Source organism: Epinephelus fuscoguttatus, linkage group LG14 (assembly GCF_011397635.1).
Source record: "Epinephelus fuscoguttatus linkage group LG14, E.fuscoguttatus.final_Chr_v1".
In the NCBI taxonomy this organism is placed as follows: Eukaryota; Metazoa; Chordata; class Actinopteri; order Perciformes; family Serranidae; genus Epinephelus; species Epinephelus fuscoguttatus.
Genome location: NC_064765.1, coordinates 14,885,532 through 14,902,007, shown reverse-complemented (window position 1 = coordinate 14,902,007; position 16,476 = coordinate 14,885,532). Strand labels below are relative to the sequence as shown.

At 40.8% G+C, this 16,476-nt stretch overlaps 1 protein-coding gene across 2 annotated transcripts in view; it reads right to left on the bottom strand.

Annotated features, from left to right (window-relative positions):
- uggt1 (UDP-glucose glycoprotein glucosyltransferase 1) overlaps positions 1 to 16,476 on the bottom strand; it is a 62,911-nt gene that overhangs the window by 7,489 nt on the left and 38,946 nt on the right. For both annotated transcript variants that reach the window (XM_049596173.1, XM_049596175.1), the window contains 14 exons: positions 13,957 to 14,163; positions 13,646 to 13,777; positions 13,386 to 13,516; positions 13,186 to 13,281; positions 10,698 to 10,800; positions 10,477 to 10,556; positions 7,194 to 7,383; positions 5,630 to 5,788; positions 5,456 to 5,541; positions 5,269 to 5,353; positions 4,390 to 4,478; positions 2,638 to 2,742; positions 2,389 to 2,473; positions 362 to 544 (listed from right to left, as the gene is read on the bottom strand). In XM_049596173.1, coding sequence (XP_049452130.1) covers positions 362 to 544; positions 2,389 to 2,473; positions 2,638 to 2,742; positions 4,390 to 4,478; positions 5,269 to 5,353; positions 5,456 to 5,541; positions 5,630 to 5,788; positions 7,194 to 7,383; positions 10,477 to 10,556; positions 10,698 to 10,800; positions 13,186 to 13,281; positions 13,386 to 13,516; positions 13,646 to 13,777; positions 13,957 to 14,163 — 1,731 coding nt within the window. The remainder of the gene's footprint in view (positions 1 to 361; positions 545 to 2,388; positions 2,474 to 2,637; positions 2,743 to 4,389; positions 4,479 to 5,268; positions 5,354 to 5,455; positions 5,542 to 5,629; positions 5,789 to 7,193; positions 7,384 to 10,476; positions 10,557 to 10,697; positions 10,801 to 13,185; positions 13,282 to 13,385; positions 13,517 to 13,645; positions 13,778 to 13,956; positions 14,164 to 16,476) is intronic.

Genomic DNA, 16,476 nt, shown 5'->3' with positions numbered 1-16,476 from the left:
GTTCGTGTTCTCACGGCAGCATTTACAAGCGGACCAGATCAAATGCCTTGCATGAGAAAGCTGCTCTTGATTGGTCAGAATTTCCATGTGGGAAAAATCCAGGAAGTAAACAAAACGTTGAAGAAGAGTACACTTGCAAGATAAATGTGACACTTTCTAATGTCACAATGGAGGGACAACTACGCAGGTTGATTTTAGCGCCAGACTCTATTTAAATAAACCGTAATTTTAGCATCAGCTGTTTGTTAATTCATCTAGTTCCTTTCATATCATCAGCTTACAATCTGAACAGTATTAAGAACAAATATTTGGACACAGGCGGGATGAATTACAGTGTTTGCACAGCTACGTGTGAGCTCACCTGGTCAGCGTCCACAAACAGGATCTTGTCGACAGCGAGAGGAAACAGGACGTCCAGGAACAGGATCTTGTAGCCCCAGATGATCCGCTGCTTCTCGGTCTGTTGGTGTAACCAGCGAGGCCACTTGTACTGGACCAGTTCGTACTGGAAACCATATTGCTTTGCCATGTGGGGGATGAACTCCTGCAAGATGGTCATGCACAGAACAGGACGGTCAGCATTTATAAAAGGATGCTAGAGGCAATGTGCAATGGAGCAGGGCTGCAACTAATGGTTATTTTTAGTATCCATTTATTTTTTCTAGATTAATCCATCAATTGTTTGGTCGATAAAATGTCAGAGAACAGTGAAAAACATCTATCCCAGTTTCTCAAAGTCTATGATGGTGTCTTCAAATGCCTTGTTTTGTCAGTCTACAACTAGGGATGCACAGTATTGGATTTTTTGGCAATATCCGATATGCACATTTGTAGCAACAGTCAATATTCTTGATAAAAAAAAAAACATGTTGGCTGATTCTGATAGTTCATTTTAAAGGCCGATATCGACTGATACCAATTGCGTCCTGATATGATTGTGCATCCCAATCCACATCCCTAAAATATTCAGTGTAAAATGACATAGAACAGAAGAAAATTAGGAAATCGACTAATTGACACTCAACTTATTGTTGCAGCTCCACAGTGAAATCATGCATACTGTAACTGTCTAAAATACACTGATCAATAAACAGGCCATCTGTTGAAAACCAGAATAAGTATCAAAACTTTGATACTGACATGCACGAAACAGGGTTCTCACACGCTTTACCAATGACTTTTCAAAAGCTTTCCATAATATTTTACCCCATTTCCATGACTTTCTTCAAGCAGAAAAAGAGACAGACGACTGGTTGCTCTGTGTATACAGGACGAACCCAAGGTGATATGTAAACTCATCTTCATTGGTCGACTACAAACATGAGGTATCATCTGGAACATGGAAGTAGCTACATGCCCATTAGCCCACAGTGTCATTAACAGGCAGCTCGCTCAGTGTGTGACGTGCACTTGTAGATAAAATATAGGCCTATATTAATGAAGGTTCATTAGTACGGTTTTGTATTTCTCTGTAATGAAGCACAGTGTTGACAATGTTACTGATACTATTCTTTCTCACACCTTCAACTCAAACCATTGTGTTGCCCCGCACAAAATATATAAGTTAATAATTTAATTAATATCATAAACATGCAGGCGACTAGTCGACTAATGGGTCTAAATGACGACTATTGGTTGATCATATTTTAAATGACAGCCAAAACAATGTATCTTCAAAACTTCCCCAAAACATTTCCAGGCCTGGAAAACAGTTTTTCTACTCTCATAACTTTTCCTGGAATGTCATGAATGTGGAAACCCTGATGGAGAGGTAGTCTGCGACAATGTCCGTAAAGATACAGGTGCTAAAAAGAAAAGTTTGAGCTTATCGATTTGTCATCATCCATATAAAAAGTTTCATAAATCTAAAAACACCACAATCTACAGTAGAAATAATCCTGAATCAATATAATATTTTTGGACAGATAACAGAAAGCACAGCTGTCTGTAGACTTTGTCCTGACATATTGTAAATGTCAAAATAAAGATCAATCCTTTATACTGCAAGACTGGACCTCTATGGAGTTAACTATGGAAACAGGCTGAGTGGTAACAAAACAATCTTTTACTTTTACAAATACAAAGAAAACACAGTGTGTTGCAGCATAATGAGGCGTAACAACTAAAAACCAGAGTGAAAACAATCATAAAAACAGCGCTGATAATGATGAATGGGCCGAGAAAAGCACAAAAGTCTTTCTCATTCATCCGGCGATTTTCCTCCACAGTGAGAATCTTTTCCCAGCTGCATGTTTCACCTTGATTTTTCAGAGCGCCTGTTTGAAGCTCACATCACTGACAGACAGAGAAAAAAGCTGCAGCCGTCAGAGAAAATCTCCACATCAATGATCAGTGGCCGGCTGATTTTCTTAAAGTAAAAAATCCTACCTTGAATGTCGGGGACAGGTAGTTCTTGAGGAACCAGAACTTGACAGGAGTTTTTGTGTTTTTCAGAACTGACAGCATCATAATCCTGAGAGGGAAGGGAGAATGAAAAGACTAGTGGCAACAGAGCTGGGAGAACAAAGGTGCTTAAATCAACAGTCTTTGTACACATGAGAAGACGAGATGTTAGTTTTTAAGGATTTTGGGTGATACAGCAATCCCCTTTCTCTGCGTCATATCTCTGATGCTCACCTGAGGAACCGCTCATACAGATGCCCCGAGGCCACAGAGAAGATGTTGATCACGTCGTCCTTCTCCTGCTTTGGCTCTTCGGCCTTTCCTCCACCTGTGAATCCTCTGAAAGATAAAAGACAAGCTCTTTTTTTTTTTGAAAGTTTAAAAATTAAACTTAAAAAGAAAAATACGCATAAAACAGATATGATCATTAAATCAAAAGACCTCTTTGACCAGAGGGAGTCAGCGTTAATGTTTTGTTAAACAGTCTGTCAGGTACTTGCAGGATACAGTTCACTGATGACGTCAATCTTTGATGCAAAACTATTGTTAGGGCTGCAGCTAACGATAATGGTCATTATCCATTAACTGCTTTTTCATCCATTTCATCTGCTTATTCTGGGCCGGGTCACGAAGGTAGCAGGCTGAGCAAAGCACCCCAGTCCCTCTACGTCCTCCTGGGGGACCCCAAAGTGTTCTCAGGCCAGATGAGATATGTAATCCCTCCAGCATGTTCTGGGCCTACCCCAGGGCCTCCTACCAGTGGGACGTGCCCGGAACACCTCTAACAAGAGGCGCCCAGGAGGCATCCTGATCAGATGCCTAAACCACCTCAACTGACCCCTTTCAACACGAGGGAGCAGCAGCTCTACTCTGAGCTCCCTCTGGATGTCCGAGCTCCTCATCCTATCTCTAAGGCTGAGCCCAGCCACCCCTCGGAGGAAGCTCATTTCGGCCGCTTGTATCAGTGATCTCATTTTTTCTGTCTCTACCCAGAGCTCATGACCGTGAGAGTTGGGACTTGGATGAACCATTAAATCGAAAGCTTCACTTTCTGGTTCAGCTCCCTCTTCACCATGATGGTCGAGCGCAGCACTTGTATCACTGGAGAAACCGCACCGAACCGCAGATCCATCTCATGCTCCACTCTACCCTCACTCGTGAACAAGACCCCGAGATACTTCAACTCCTTCGCTTGAGGAAATAACTCTCTCCCAACCCAGAGGGGGCAATCCACTGGTTTCCAGCAGACAACCGGGAATAATTTTTTCAATATGACAATATTCTGAATTTGACAAAGGTCATGTAAACAGCATATTCAGTCTGAATATTCCCAATTAGGCCTTTTTTCTAATGAAGCATTTTCTGATTATCCTGGTTTTAGGAGCATTCTTTGGCAAAATGACACAAGCGGCTTCAGCTGTTCCACCCTCCTTATTTTGACATGAGAAACTACCTGTTAGAGCACGCTAATCAGAGTCTGCAGGGCTGCATGTAAATTGAAAAATTGGTGGAATATTAATTTTCATCAGCTGTGTTAACAGCTTTGTAGGAATATTGTCTTTTTTGGAAGAAGGGCAAAAACTGGAATATTTTGTGCATGTAAACATAATCATTAATGTAAAACAGAAAAAGCAGCAAATCCTCACATTTGAGAAGCTAGAACCAGAGAATATTTGGCATTTTCGCTTAATAAACAACTCAAACAATTACTGAAATTTTTGCAGATTATTTTTAAATTGTTGTGTATAAAATCTACCATGTAACTATAACTGTATGCTCTATTTATGGCACTCTAGCGCTGTTATTGAATGCAAAGTCAAAAAATGACACTGCTTGTATTTACTCATGTGGACTGTATCCTACAATTATTTGCAATAAAATATTCCTAAAATAAAATCTGTTGATCGACTAATTGATTATTCAACTTATTTCTCAGCTCCATTTATTATAAAAGCAGCAACTACTAATGTTGAATCAAAGCTGTACCTGGTCAGAGAGTTCCAGAAGCCAGTGTCGTTTTCCTCGGTCCCGTCACTCAGCAGCTCCTCGTTGAACTTGTCTGGTTTCTTTTGGACCTGAGTGACATGAAATTTCAACCTCGTTAGTTGAACAACCCCTGTAAAAAATATCATCTATTTGACATGGCAATCAAAACTTTTAATAAAATAAGGAAGGCCAAAACTAAAATCAAGATAATAAATGGGAAATAACATCAGTAAGATAGCAATAAAATAGTCAGACAGCTCAGTCAGGGTATGCTTTCTGACAGAAGTATGTTTTTAGGAGAGACTTAAACGAAGCCAGTGGCTCAGACAGCCTTATATCCTCAGGCAGGTTGCTCCAGAGCCTCGGGGCCCTGATTGCAAAGCTCTGTCCCCTTTGTACTTCAGTCTAGACTCTGCCTGAGGATCTCAAACTACGTAGCGGTTCATAAGGGACTAACAGGTCTGAAATGTAATCTGGAGCGAGGCCATGAAGAGCCTTAAAAGTAATCAGTAAGTTTAAAAGTCTAAAACAAACAGGGAGCCAATGTTAAGAGGCTGAAACTGGTGTGATGTGGATGTGCTTCTTGGTTTTGGTTAAATGTTAATGTCCCAATGAGATGTTTAATTTTACCCATGATTTATGTTCATACTGTAAATGTTCTGCATAACTCAAAATACTTGGCTTACACTACAGTTTCTCCTGCTCTTTGAAATTTATGAGAATGCCACAGAACTGAAAAATGTTGCCTCTAACGGTCCTGGATTTGTTTCATTTATTTTGGGACAAAACTTAAATCTAACTGAGTGACAGGCAGATTCCGAAAAACTGTTTCCAAGCTATTGTTTCAGACACGCATCACTTCATCACAGATAAACTGACCTTGACTTTAATGATCCTGCTCTTGAAGTTGTTCAGCACGACGATGATGTCATCAGAGTCTGCTGGAGAGTCTGTGCCGTCGTGGCTGCAACGGAAGAAAGAAAGGATCGGAAAAACAGAAGGTTGAGTTTGTTGATCCAAGAGACACAACGCCTCATTTCAACTTGACAGTTATCCGTGCTCTTACCTGTAAATCTTGTAGATGTCATCAGAGCGTCCTTTCCTCATCTTCAGGATCCAGGCGCCTGGGTTTGCCTTCAGCTGGAAGTAACCCTACAGAGCAGAACACAAGAGATTCACATTGTTAATGACAATAATAATATATGAGGACAACATGATGGGAGGCTCATCTGTAACTCACCAGGTTCGCCATGACAATTGTGTCCACAATGACAGGGTCGGAGGCGGTTCCCAGGGTGAACTGGAGGCCACGTGGTGGCTGGCCTGAACTGACGTCAAAACAATGGCCTTCCAACAAAAGATGCTCCAACTCGTACTCTGCTGCTACAATATTCTCCACCTGAAGAAGTCAGACAAGAAAAATTGAGCATAGCGTTAGTTCAGGCAGGACAGCGGATTGATGGAAGGGAGTCAGCTCATAGATCACATGATTCCTTTCTACTTCCTACTGTTGCTGCTTCCTCTGCAAGCTGCTTTGCAACCCGCCTCCACCCTAGCTCCTTCTTTTCATGCTGTGTCTGACTTATCAATGTCATTTCTGTTTGTCACTGATGCTGCTCTGTTCTGTTCCTGGAGGGTCTTTGCTTTGCTTTATCCTGCCTTACGCTTTCCATGTAAGCACATGGAAGGGCAGAGAAGTGTGCTCCTTCTGCTTCAGGCTTTCCTTGTTTGCACGTGGAAGGGCAAAGAGGTGTGCCCTATCTGCCTTAGGCTTTCCTTGTTTGCATCTGGAAAGGCATAGAGGTGTGCTCTCCCTACTTCAGGCTTTCCTTGTTTGCGCATGGAGGGGCGGAGAGGTGTGCTCTCTCTGCCTTAAGGCTTTCCCTGAGGCGAGTGGAAGAGGCTTTCTGCATAGGCCTAAGAAAGGCAGAGCAGCCCCAAAACAGAGCCATACCATCAAGTATAATACTGCAACTGGAAATAAAGTTTTCTTTGCTCCTGAAAGTGTTTGAAAGTGTTCCTGACTGAAGTCCTTTTTTTTTGTAGCTGAAGTCCAGGAGCTTTACAGACATACATTAGTAATGATTCCCAAATAAATCCAAGGTCTCTAAAAATCCTCAGTATCTCAGCAAAAATGGAAGAAATCTCAAGAATTCAAAGAAAACAACCATTTTTTGGACAAGTGAGGGTGTAACTCTTAAAAAGAAAATTTAACAAGTGACAGAAATAAATATAATACGACAGGATTATGATTAGAGAAAAAATATGAACATTATTAGGGTGATGAACTTTATGTTTCACCTAATAAAAAGCCCAAACCCTCTCCACTACATGTCAGCACGGAACAACAAAATGTTGTGTTGTTGTGTTAAATCGGTACAACTTGTTTAATCATGTACCCCAGTTTAAACTTTACCATCTTAGTACACACATTCATAAAACCCTGACATAGAGACACAGCTGTTGTCCTCATATGACCCATGGTGTCGGTGAAAGTTTTCATTTTGATGCAACTATTTGCTCTATTGCAAAGGTGAGCTGACATAAAACATAAATTTTGGATCAAAGAAAAAAAGCGTCTTTCTACAGCCCCAAATTTCAGTCGTACACTATCAGTTTGGTTTGAGTTTTAGGGGGACCGGCGGTGTTTAAACAATTACTGATTAAAACATTTGCTCAGAGAGCAGGACAGAGTGGAGCGATAACTTAAGACTTTACACACTTCAGAGTTTACTGCGAGAAACACCTCTAAATATTTCACAACTGCAGATGCCGATCGACCTCAGACAGACTTATTACTTTACCTCCTCCAGGTAAATGTTGTCCAGGTCATAGCGGGTGTGCACAGACTCCACCATCCAGCTCTCAGGAGTGTTGAGGTTCAGGGTGAAGAGTGGAGACTGAGGCATGTCAAGGAACTTGGCCATGGGGCCTGGAGCAAAACTACCGTCAGCCTGAAACGCCACTTCTGGCTCCAACACGTGACGGTAAAAACTGGAGGAAAACACAGGGACTTTAATAACGGGTGGAGGAGTCATCATGCCATGATCTGCCTTTGCTGGATGCCTTTAGTATAGCAGCAAACATGAAAGGTTTTTTACTTTAAATCTAAGACCAAACTTGCGATGGAAATACACACCAAAAGTGACTAATAATCTTTCCAAGTAAAGACACTGATGTCTGTTCAAAATGACTCTGATGACATTCTGTGCTCTGTGCACGAAGAATAAAACATTAATGGGCATGCTGGCTCGCAAAGCCTCAGTTTAACAATGAAGACTCATTGCTTGATATGAATGGAGGGGCTAAGATAGGGGCACTGCATGCATACAGGTGTTGTGTCTGTTTCCTTGTCAAATAGTGTGTCTCTCTTGTGAAAATTATGTTTTTCATAGTGCCGGAACTTTTTGCAGTGATGTGACTAAAAACATCCAACATGCCCAGGACCCATCCAATCTAAATTTAAGACATTTTAAGGCCTCTTATTAGGAAATGTGTCCTTAAGACATTTTCACATTATTTAAGGCCTTTTATGAGTAAATGTGTATTTAATTTATTTAAGACTTTTTATGAGTAGGTGTCTAGTCCAGACATTTTAAGACTATTTAAGGCCTCTTGTTAGTAAATGTGAATTTAAGACATCTTAAGACTATTTTGGGGCTTTTGTTAATAAATGTGTATTTAAGACATTTGAGACTACTTTAGGCCTCTTGTTAGTAAATGTTTATTTGAATCATCTAAGACTATTTCAGACTTCTTATGAGTACAGGTGTGTATTTAGGACTATTTAATGCCTCTTACGGGCAAATGTGTATTTAAGACATCTTAAGACTACTTAACGCCTCTTATGAGTGATTGTGTATTTAAAATAATTTAAGACCATTAAATGCCTTTTGTTAGTAAATTTGTATTTAAGACATTATGAGACTATTTAAGGCCTCTAATTAGTAAATGTGTATTTAAGACATTTTAAGACTATTAAGGGCCTCCTTTTCGAAAATATGTATTAAAGACATTTTAAGACTATTTAATGCCTTTTGTTAGTAAATTTGTATTTAAGACATTAAAAGACTTTTAAGACCTCTTATTTGTAAGTATACAGTACAGTTTAAATTTGTCCCCAAGTGGAGTCGCAAAAACCATCAAGCGCTACAACGAAACTGGCACACATGAGGACCGACCCAGGAAAGGAAGACCAAGAGTCACCTCTGCTTCTGAGGATAAGTTCATCCGAGTCACCAGCCTCAGAAATCGCAAGTTAACAGCAGCTCAGATCAGAGAGCAGATGAATGCCACACAGAGTTCTAGCAGCAGACCCATCTCTAGAACAACTGTTAAGAGGAGACTGCGCGAATCAGGCCTTCATGGTCAAATAGCTGCTAGGAAACCACTGCTAAGGAGAGGCAACAAGCAGAAGAGATTTGTTTGGGCCAAGAAACACAAGGAATGGACATTAGACCAGTGGAAATCTGTGCTTTGGTCTGATGAGTCCAAATTTGAGATCTTTGGTTCCAACCGCCGTGTCTTTGTGAGACGCAGAAAAGGTGAACGGATGGATTCCACATGCCTGGTTCCCACTGTGAAGCATGGAGGAGGAGGTGTGATGGTGTGGGGGTGTTTTGCTGGTGACACTGTTGGGGATTTATTCAAAATTGAAGGCACACTGAACCAGCATGGCTACCACAGCATCCTGCAGCGACATGCCATCCCATCCGGTTTGCGTTTAGTTGGACGATCATTTATTTTTCAACAGGACAATGACCCCAAACACACCTCCAGGCTGTGTAAGGGCTATTTGACCAAGAAGGAGAGTGATGGAGTGCTGCGGCAGATGACCTGGCCTCCACAGTCACTGGACCTGAACCCAATGGAGATGGTTTGGGGTGAGCTGGACCGCAGAGTGAAGGCAAAGGGGCCAACAAGTGCTAAACACCTCTGGGAACTCCTTCAAGACTGTTGGAAAACCATTTCAGGTGACTACCTCTTGAAGCTCATGGAGAGAATGCCAAGAGTGTGCAAAGCAGTAATCAGAGCAAAGGGTGGCTATTTTGAAGAAACTAGAATATAAAACATGTTTTCAGTTATTTCACCTTTTTTTGTTAAGTACATAACTCCACATGTGTTCATTCATAGTTTTGATGCCTTCAGTGAGAATCTACAATGTAAATAGTCATGAAAATAAAGAAAACGCATTGAATGAGAAGGTGTGTCCAAACTTTTGGCCTGTACTGTATATTTAAGACATTATGACACTATTTAAGGCCTCTTATGAGTACATGTTTATTTAAGACATTATGAGACTACTTAAGGCCTCTAATTAGTAAATGTGTATTTAAGACATTTTAAGACTATTTAATGCCTCTTACCGGCAAATGTGTATTTAAGACATCTTAAGACTACTTAACACCTCTTATGAGTGATTGTGTATTTAAGATAATTTAAGACCATTTAATGCCTTTTGTTAGTAAATTTGTATTTAAGACATTAAAAGACTTTTTAAGACCTCTTATTTGTAAGTATATATTTAAGACATTGAAGACTATTTAAGGCCTCTTATGAGTAAATGTGTACTTAAGACATTTAAGACTATTTAAGGCCTCTTATGAGTAAATGTATATTCAGGACTTTTTGAGATTATTTAAGGCCTCTTATTAATAAATGTGTCTTAAGACACTGTAAGACTATTTAAGACCTCTTATTAGTAAATGTGGATTTAAGACATTTTAAGACTTTTTAAGGACATGCTACCACCCTAAAAGATGAGCCTCTAACTATGCAATACAGTCCACATATTATCCATGTCCATGTTTATACTGGAGAGTTTGCGCTGTCAATATATTTTTTAAATCAAAAGTTACTCGGATTATAAATAATTTCTTGGCTTTTCCAGAAGGAACTGAAGCTCTACGGATACAGTGATATACAGTACACAGGGTTATGATATTTTAGGGATTCAGTGCCTTATTTAAAGTAAAATAAGGACATTGGGAAGGTGAATGGTAAACTTTTGGCCAGAGAGAGCAGAAAGTCTGATAAAACTCCAAACAGAAGGTCTGAGTGTTCACAGAGTACAGAAAGAGTTCTCACCTCTTGAGAGGCATTTCTGACAGTTTGGATTGGCAGTTCATGAAGACCCGTAAGTTGACGTTTACCAGCTGCTTCAGAACCTGCAGGTGGAGACATGTTCAAGAGGACAAGACAGACAGGTGAGAAATAACATGACGACCAGATCAAAGTGAGGTCAAATATATCAACTGGACGGATCAGTGAGAAAGAGGCAGTTCAGTGAGAGAGCACATTCAACCCACCAGCAGGAGAGGAGCTAGTTTCTGTGCGTCCCTGGTTACAGGATCCACCACCGCAACAACATCAAAGTACACATCTCCCTCCTTCGGGCGGATCTTCACAGCACTGCCAAAAATCAGCAAATCAATAATTAAGCAAAGTAAACACAGACTTAAGATTTCCAGTGTTGTTGCTGGGGTGCAGAGTATGTACTGACTTCAACTAGTTATTCTGTATTTACAATAAATTTGAAGGTTCAGATTACAGAATTTAAAACCTTTTGATACTGTATTTGCCTAATAGTAACTTTATTTAAACGGCACAAAGTGAAAACCAAATAATGAATTAAAAGAGACAAATAAGCAGGCAGACAAAAACCAAAATGGAATCAAGAATACAGGCAGCTTTATACAAGTGTGTTTTAAGGAGTGATTTAAAATAGGGCACTGATTCAACACGCCTGATCTCTTCAGGCAGGGCACTCCAAAGTCTGGAGGCTCTGACAGCAAAGTCACAGTCTTTATTTTTTTAGCTGTGACTTTGGAACGGATAACAGAGTTTTGCCTCAGGCAGCCCGTTTGGTCATAAGAGGAGAGCAGCTCAGAGACCTAAGGAGCTGCCAAACCAGGCAGGGCCTTAAAAATGATTCAAAGTATTTCAAAATTGACTCTAAAAGTCATGGGCAGCCGATTTAAAGAAGCTAAAATAGGTGTATTGTCACATTATTGAAGGTAGTTAAGAGCTGAGCATTTTGTATGAGTTTGAGGCTATAAAGTGATTTATGGGAGAGACGTGCGTACAGGTATTTGCAATAATCGAGACATGATGAGATAAACACGTGAACAACCGTCACTAGATCAGAGAATGACAAACAATTTGATTTTGGAGATATTCCGTAACTGATAAAAACATGATTGGACAACTTTTTTATGTGAAGGTCTAGTTTAAGGTGAAATATTTACAGAGATTCCTGGTAGTGAACTTTAAATTGTGGATCAAGGTTATCAATCTGAATCCCAACATGGGGAGCAGAAAAAACAAGGATGACATCAGATTTGGTATCATTAAGCTGGAGGAAGTCGTCAGACATCCAATTTTTAATTTCTGCTAAGCAATTGACCCTTTGCTAAGTCCCGCCCCTGGACGCAGACTGGCCAATCATAACGTAGCATCAGGCTGGCTCAGACCAGGGTCAAACAACAACAACACAGCTGTGCTCCATTGACTCTAATGCAGTCGTTTCAGATTTCCTTTATTTTCAGGCTGGTTTTGTGGATTTGGAGCTAAATGTTGTGCCTGGGGCACGTCGTGTATTAATGGTACTCGTTACCTGGAGAGGTTGGAACAAGATATATGTTTCTTCTCTGTTCCAAAACCAAAATCAAACCCTGAAAAGTGTAGGGTTAGCTAGCTAGCTACTGAAGATATAGACTACTGAATGTATACACATGCTGCTTTTGCTTTTAATGATTATAACAGTGAAACAAAGACTGACCCTGCTGTACAGGAACCAGCGAAGGGAAGCAGGGAAACTTTGCTGGTATTCAACCAGCTGTGTGTCATCGCATTGTGCGCAGATGAATGTTGTTTGACTTCCCCCGTAGATCCCTGCCCGTCCAACAGCACAGGTCTGGGTGCTAGCAGCAGCACCAAACACCATTGATCTGCACATACTGTGATGCCACACAGCTGGTTCAACATCAGCTAAGTTTCCCTTTATATTCATTGTCTTCTGTGGCGATCAGCAGTGATGTGGTGGTTCACTTTTACACTGTGATCTGTAGCCTGTAGTTCGGCTTTAGCTTCTAACTATCTTTGTCTTTTTAACCTTTTGTGGACATATCCTTCAAACACAGACTGTAGACCCCTCTGTCTGCTTCCCTCTGCAATGGCTTTTTCATTTTTCCAAAAATATGATACCATTTCTACAGGGAGTGTAGTTAGTTAGCAAAGAGTCAATTATGAAATGTTTGTAGGATGGTTTTGTAATTACATTTCATTGGCAGGTAGAGTTGTGTGTCATCGGTGTAGAAATGGAACTGAATGTTAGGGTTTCGTATGATGTCACCAAGTGGGAGCATGTTAAGGGAGAAAAAGATGGGACCTAAATTTGAGCCCTGAGGAATGCCATAGTAGGTAGGAGCCGGGGATGACAAAATCACTCACACTGTCTACCAGTAAGACAGGAGGTGAACCACTTTAGGGCAACACCAGTTTATAAGGACAGCGCGACAAAGGCACAGCTCAAGTTCAGGATGACCAGGATTGAGCAGCTACCTAAATTGGCTGCCAACAAGAACTCACCCTCAAGAGGGCAGTTTCTGTGCTGTGAGGGGCACGGAAACCAGATTTTTCAAATTGGTGCTACATTTTTAATAAGCCCAAAAATTCTAAAAACAATACAGCTAAATACTTTACAAAAATCATTTGACCCTGAGCTACACAGGGTTTCCCCTCAGGGAGTGGAAGAGGCTTGCCTGTACAAATTATGTGCATGTATTACAACCTTACCTGTAGCGGTCATCTGCAAAGTCATATTCTACCCGGGCCTCTCCCTTGGGCTGAGAGGAGAGCAGAGCGTCCACCTTCATCACGAGGTCGCTAGCCCTGAGAGAAATCCTGCATTCAATTTTACAAAACTCAACACAGCCTAAAAATATATTTATTTTCTTAACCTTGTGAAAATCTACCCAATATTGGAAATAATATACCTGTCCTCCTCAATCCCAAACTGTTGGACTTTGCTTTTGATTCGCTCTCCAGACGTTTTCAGGATGATGCTCTCCAAAAGCAGGAAGTCATCCTGGTTAAACACCTCATCCTCCTCCAGTGGACCTATGATCTGTAAATAAGAATTGATGCAGTAACTGGTGGATTTTATCCATAAATACAAACTATATTTGTTCATGAACCTGTACCTGTATTTTCAGTGCAGGTTCTCTGAACAATAAGGAACAAGACTGTGACTCACCCTTCCGTTGCTGATGACTGCTTTCTGTCCTTTCTTCAGTTTGAGCACGTCTCGGCAGTAGGCAGCGTGGGAGAGCAGGAAGTCAAATTTGGGACCATCGTATGCATCCTTGAACAATGACACATCCATACCCTGGAGGGAATAAAGATACCATGTAGGCAGCTGATAAAAGGGAACATTAAGATGATGAGGGTAAATGTTGTTAATTAAGTGACAAAGCCTGACAAGGGTGAAATGTTTCAGCAGTAACAACAAAAGGAAACATGATCGTTTTCAATCACGATAAGGGAAGCTTTCCATCGCTGCCTCACCCCGACAGCAAAATCCCCGATGTCGACTCCCTTCTCCAGGGCCGCGGCTGTCTCCTCTTTAGCCATCTTGGTGATGAAGTTCTTGGCGTTGTTGGCAGATTGCGTCTGCATGGCGGCCCAGATCGCTCTGGCCACGCGGCTTGTCTCGGCAGAGGGAGTGGCCGTTGGGTTGTTGATCATCCCCAGTCGGACATTGTTGCTGGTTTTCTGTTGTGGATACAGTGAGTGTCGCTTTCAGAGCAGAGTAACAAAACAGCAGATGTTTCAAAACACACGGAGACAAAAATAAAATGAACAGATAACAGCCCTTCAGAATTATACCCTGGTCAGGGTGTTGTGCAACTTTTTCAATGATCCCAACTATTCACCTTCACTGTCAGAGTCTTACTTGTAATCTACAGTCTTTGAGACAGTAGGGGTAGGAGATGTTCTTAAAATCAATACCACAATAACAATAAAAACCTATTTCCATCATCAATATAAAGGCAAATGTATATATAAAATACTCAAAAAAATGATTAATCTCTGCACGCTGTCCTTCGCCTCTCTTTGGGCCAGACATGCAGTATGACTAAGACAGAAAGATGCTGTCCTGCCCACACACACTCAGTGTCTGAGGGACATTGTATCCTGTCTAAACCTTGAAAAAATCTGCTACTCAGTTTGTAACTCAAACTAAAAGTTCCAAAACGTGTGGAGACATTTCCTGAAGTACTTTCAGGACCTTCTGTTAAGCTGAGACCGATTATCGTATTGTCTTTCTGCTGATCTCTGTCAGTAAAACAATCTGTGCAAGTTCATCAATTTATAAACCAAAATATGAAATATGATACTCTACTTCCAGCCCCTTCCTGTTTCATATATTAAACTCCGGTTTGTAGATGGGGCTAGTGGGGGACGAGGGCCGATTAGGACAAGCTTGCATGTTGTGCTCCTCTATCACAGATGTCCTCTGTTACACTGACATATCGGTTATGCTCTCTACAATTTTTCGGTGTAGATTTTGTTCAGGTGTTTTAAAATTCAATAAAAATATTCTTCAGTTGCATCGTTTTACATTAGACAAAACTCCTCATGTGTTGAGCAAAAACTTTGCCAAATAGTCCAATGTTTTTGCAAATTTGTTCTCTTGCTGAGAGTTAGAGGAGAAGTTGATCCAGCAGCTGGTTAGCTTAGCTTAGCACAAAAAATGGCAATGGCTAGCCTGGCTGTGTACGAAGACAACAAACTAAATTACCAGCATCTCTGCACCTCTAAAGCTCCCTAACTATTGTGTTATATTTTGTTTGTTTAAAAGGTAGCCTATAGTATGCAGGATTTTTCTTTAAAAAAATGTATGGACTGCATAAGTAATCCTTCTCTGCCTTCTGCCTGTATTTTCTTATTTTCCTCTTATTTTGCTGTGTTGAGTCGTGTGTTGGGACCTTATTTAAAGGTAGCATCCAGGTAGTGGTAGCGGAATTCCAAGAGGAAATGAGATTCGCAGACACAGCGTTAAAAACATGAAAATATAGCAAGGCGAAAGCCAAGTGGACAAAGCTTGTTACAAAACCAGAGTGAATCTGGGATTTGTTTTCACTCTCACTTTGCTGATGAGCCATGAAGAAGAGGATGCAGATAAAGAATGACACAGACTTGTGACCTGTTTTCTGTTGGACAGGTAAGTGCTGGGAATTTGCTTAGTTAGCTTGCTAACGTCTCGGCTTTTCCATTACAACAAATGTAACGTTTCTACAATATTAGCTTGCAGTATACATAAAAGTAGTGTAGGGAGGAGGGGCCAAGGTTGAATGTTTTGTTTGCAAACAGTAACCAATCGAAGTATATTCCTCAAGTCTTGCTGTCACAGTAAGTTTGTCTGGCAACTAGTGGAGACTTAAAGAACCACGGTTTGATGTTTTTAACGTCTTTAACTGACAAACAAGACGTTACATGTTAATCCATTAGCATGGAGGTGATGATAGGCAGATTTTGTTACCTCAACGGTGCTTTCAGACCTAGTGTTGTCTTGCTTTGGTCTGAATCAGGGACTAATTTTGTTACAAAGTTGCATAATTGCCTAGAGTTGGTTCGTGTTCTCACAGCAGCATTTACAAGTGGACCAGATCAAATGCCTTGTGTGAGAAAGCTGCTCTTGATTGGTCAGAATTTCCATGTGGGGAAAATCCAGGAAGTAAACAAAACAAAACTAAACAAAACTAAAAAAACAAAAAGAGTACACTTGCAAGATAAATGTGACACTTTCTAATGTCACAATGGAGGGACAACTACGCAGGTTGATTTTAGCGCTGCTCATCGTGGACTATATTGCTGTCATTGTTCATTTTAGTCAAACCATACAGTTTGAAAACGAGGCGCGGCTCCAACTAGAAAACAATGTTTTGATGCATTGGATGTGCTGAATGTGCATATTAAGGCAGTACAGGAGGAGGTGCACATTAATAATCCTCCAGGACTGTAACATGCTCATGTTTAACCCAAACAATGTGTCATGTGACTGCAGTTGGTTCAGATCCAGGT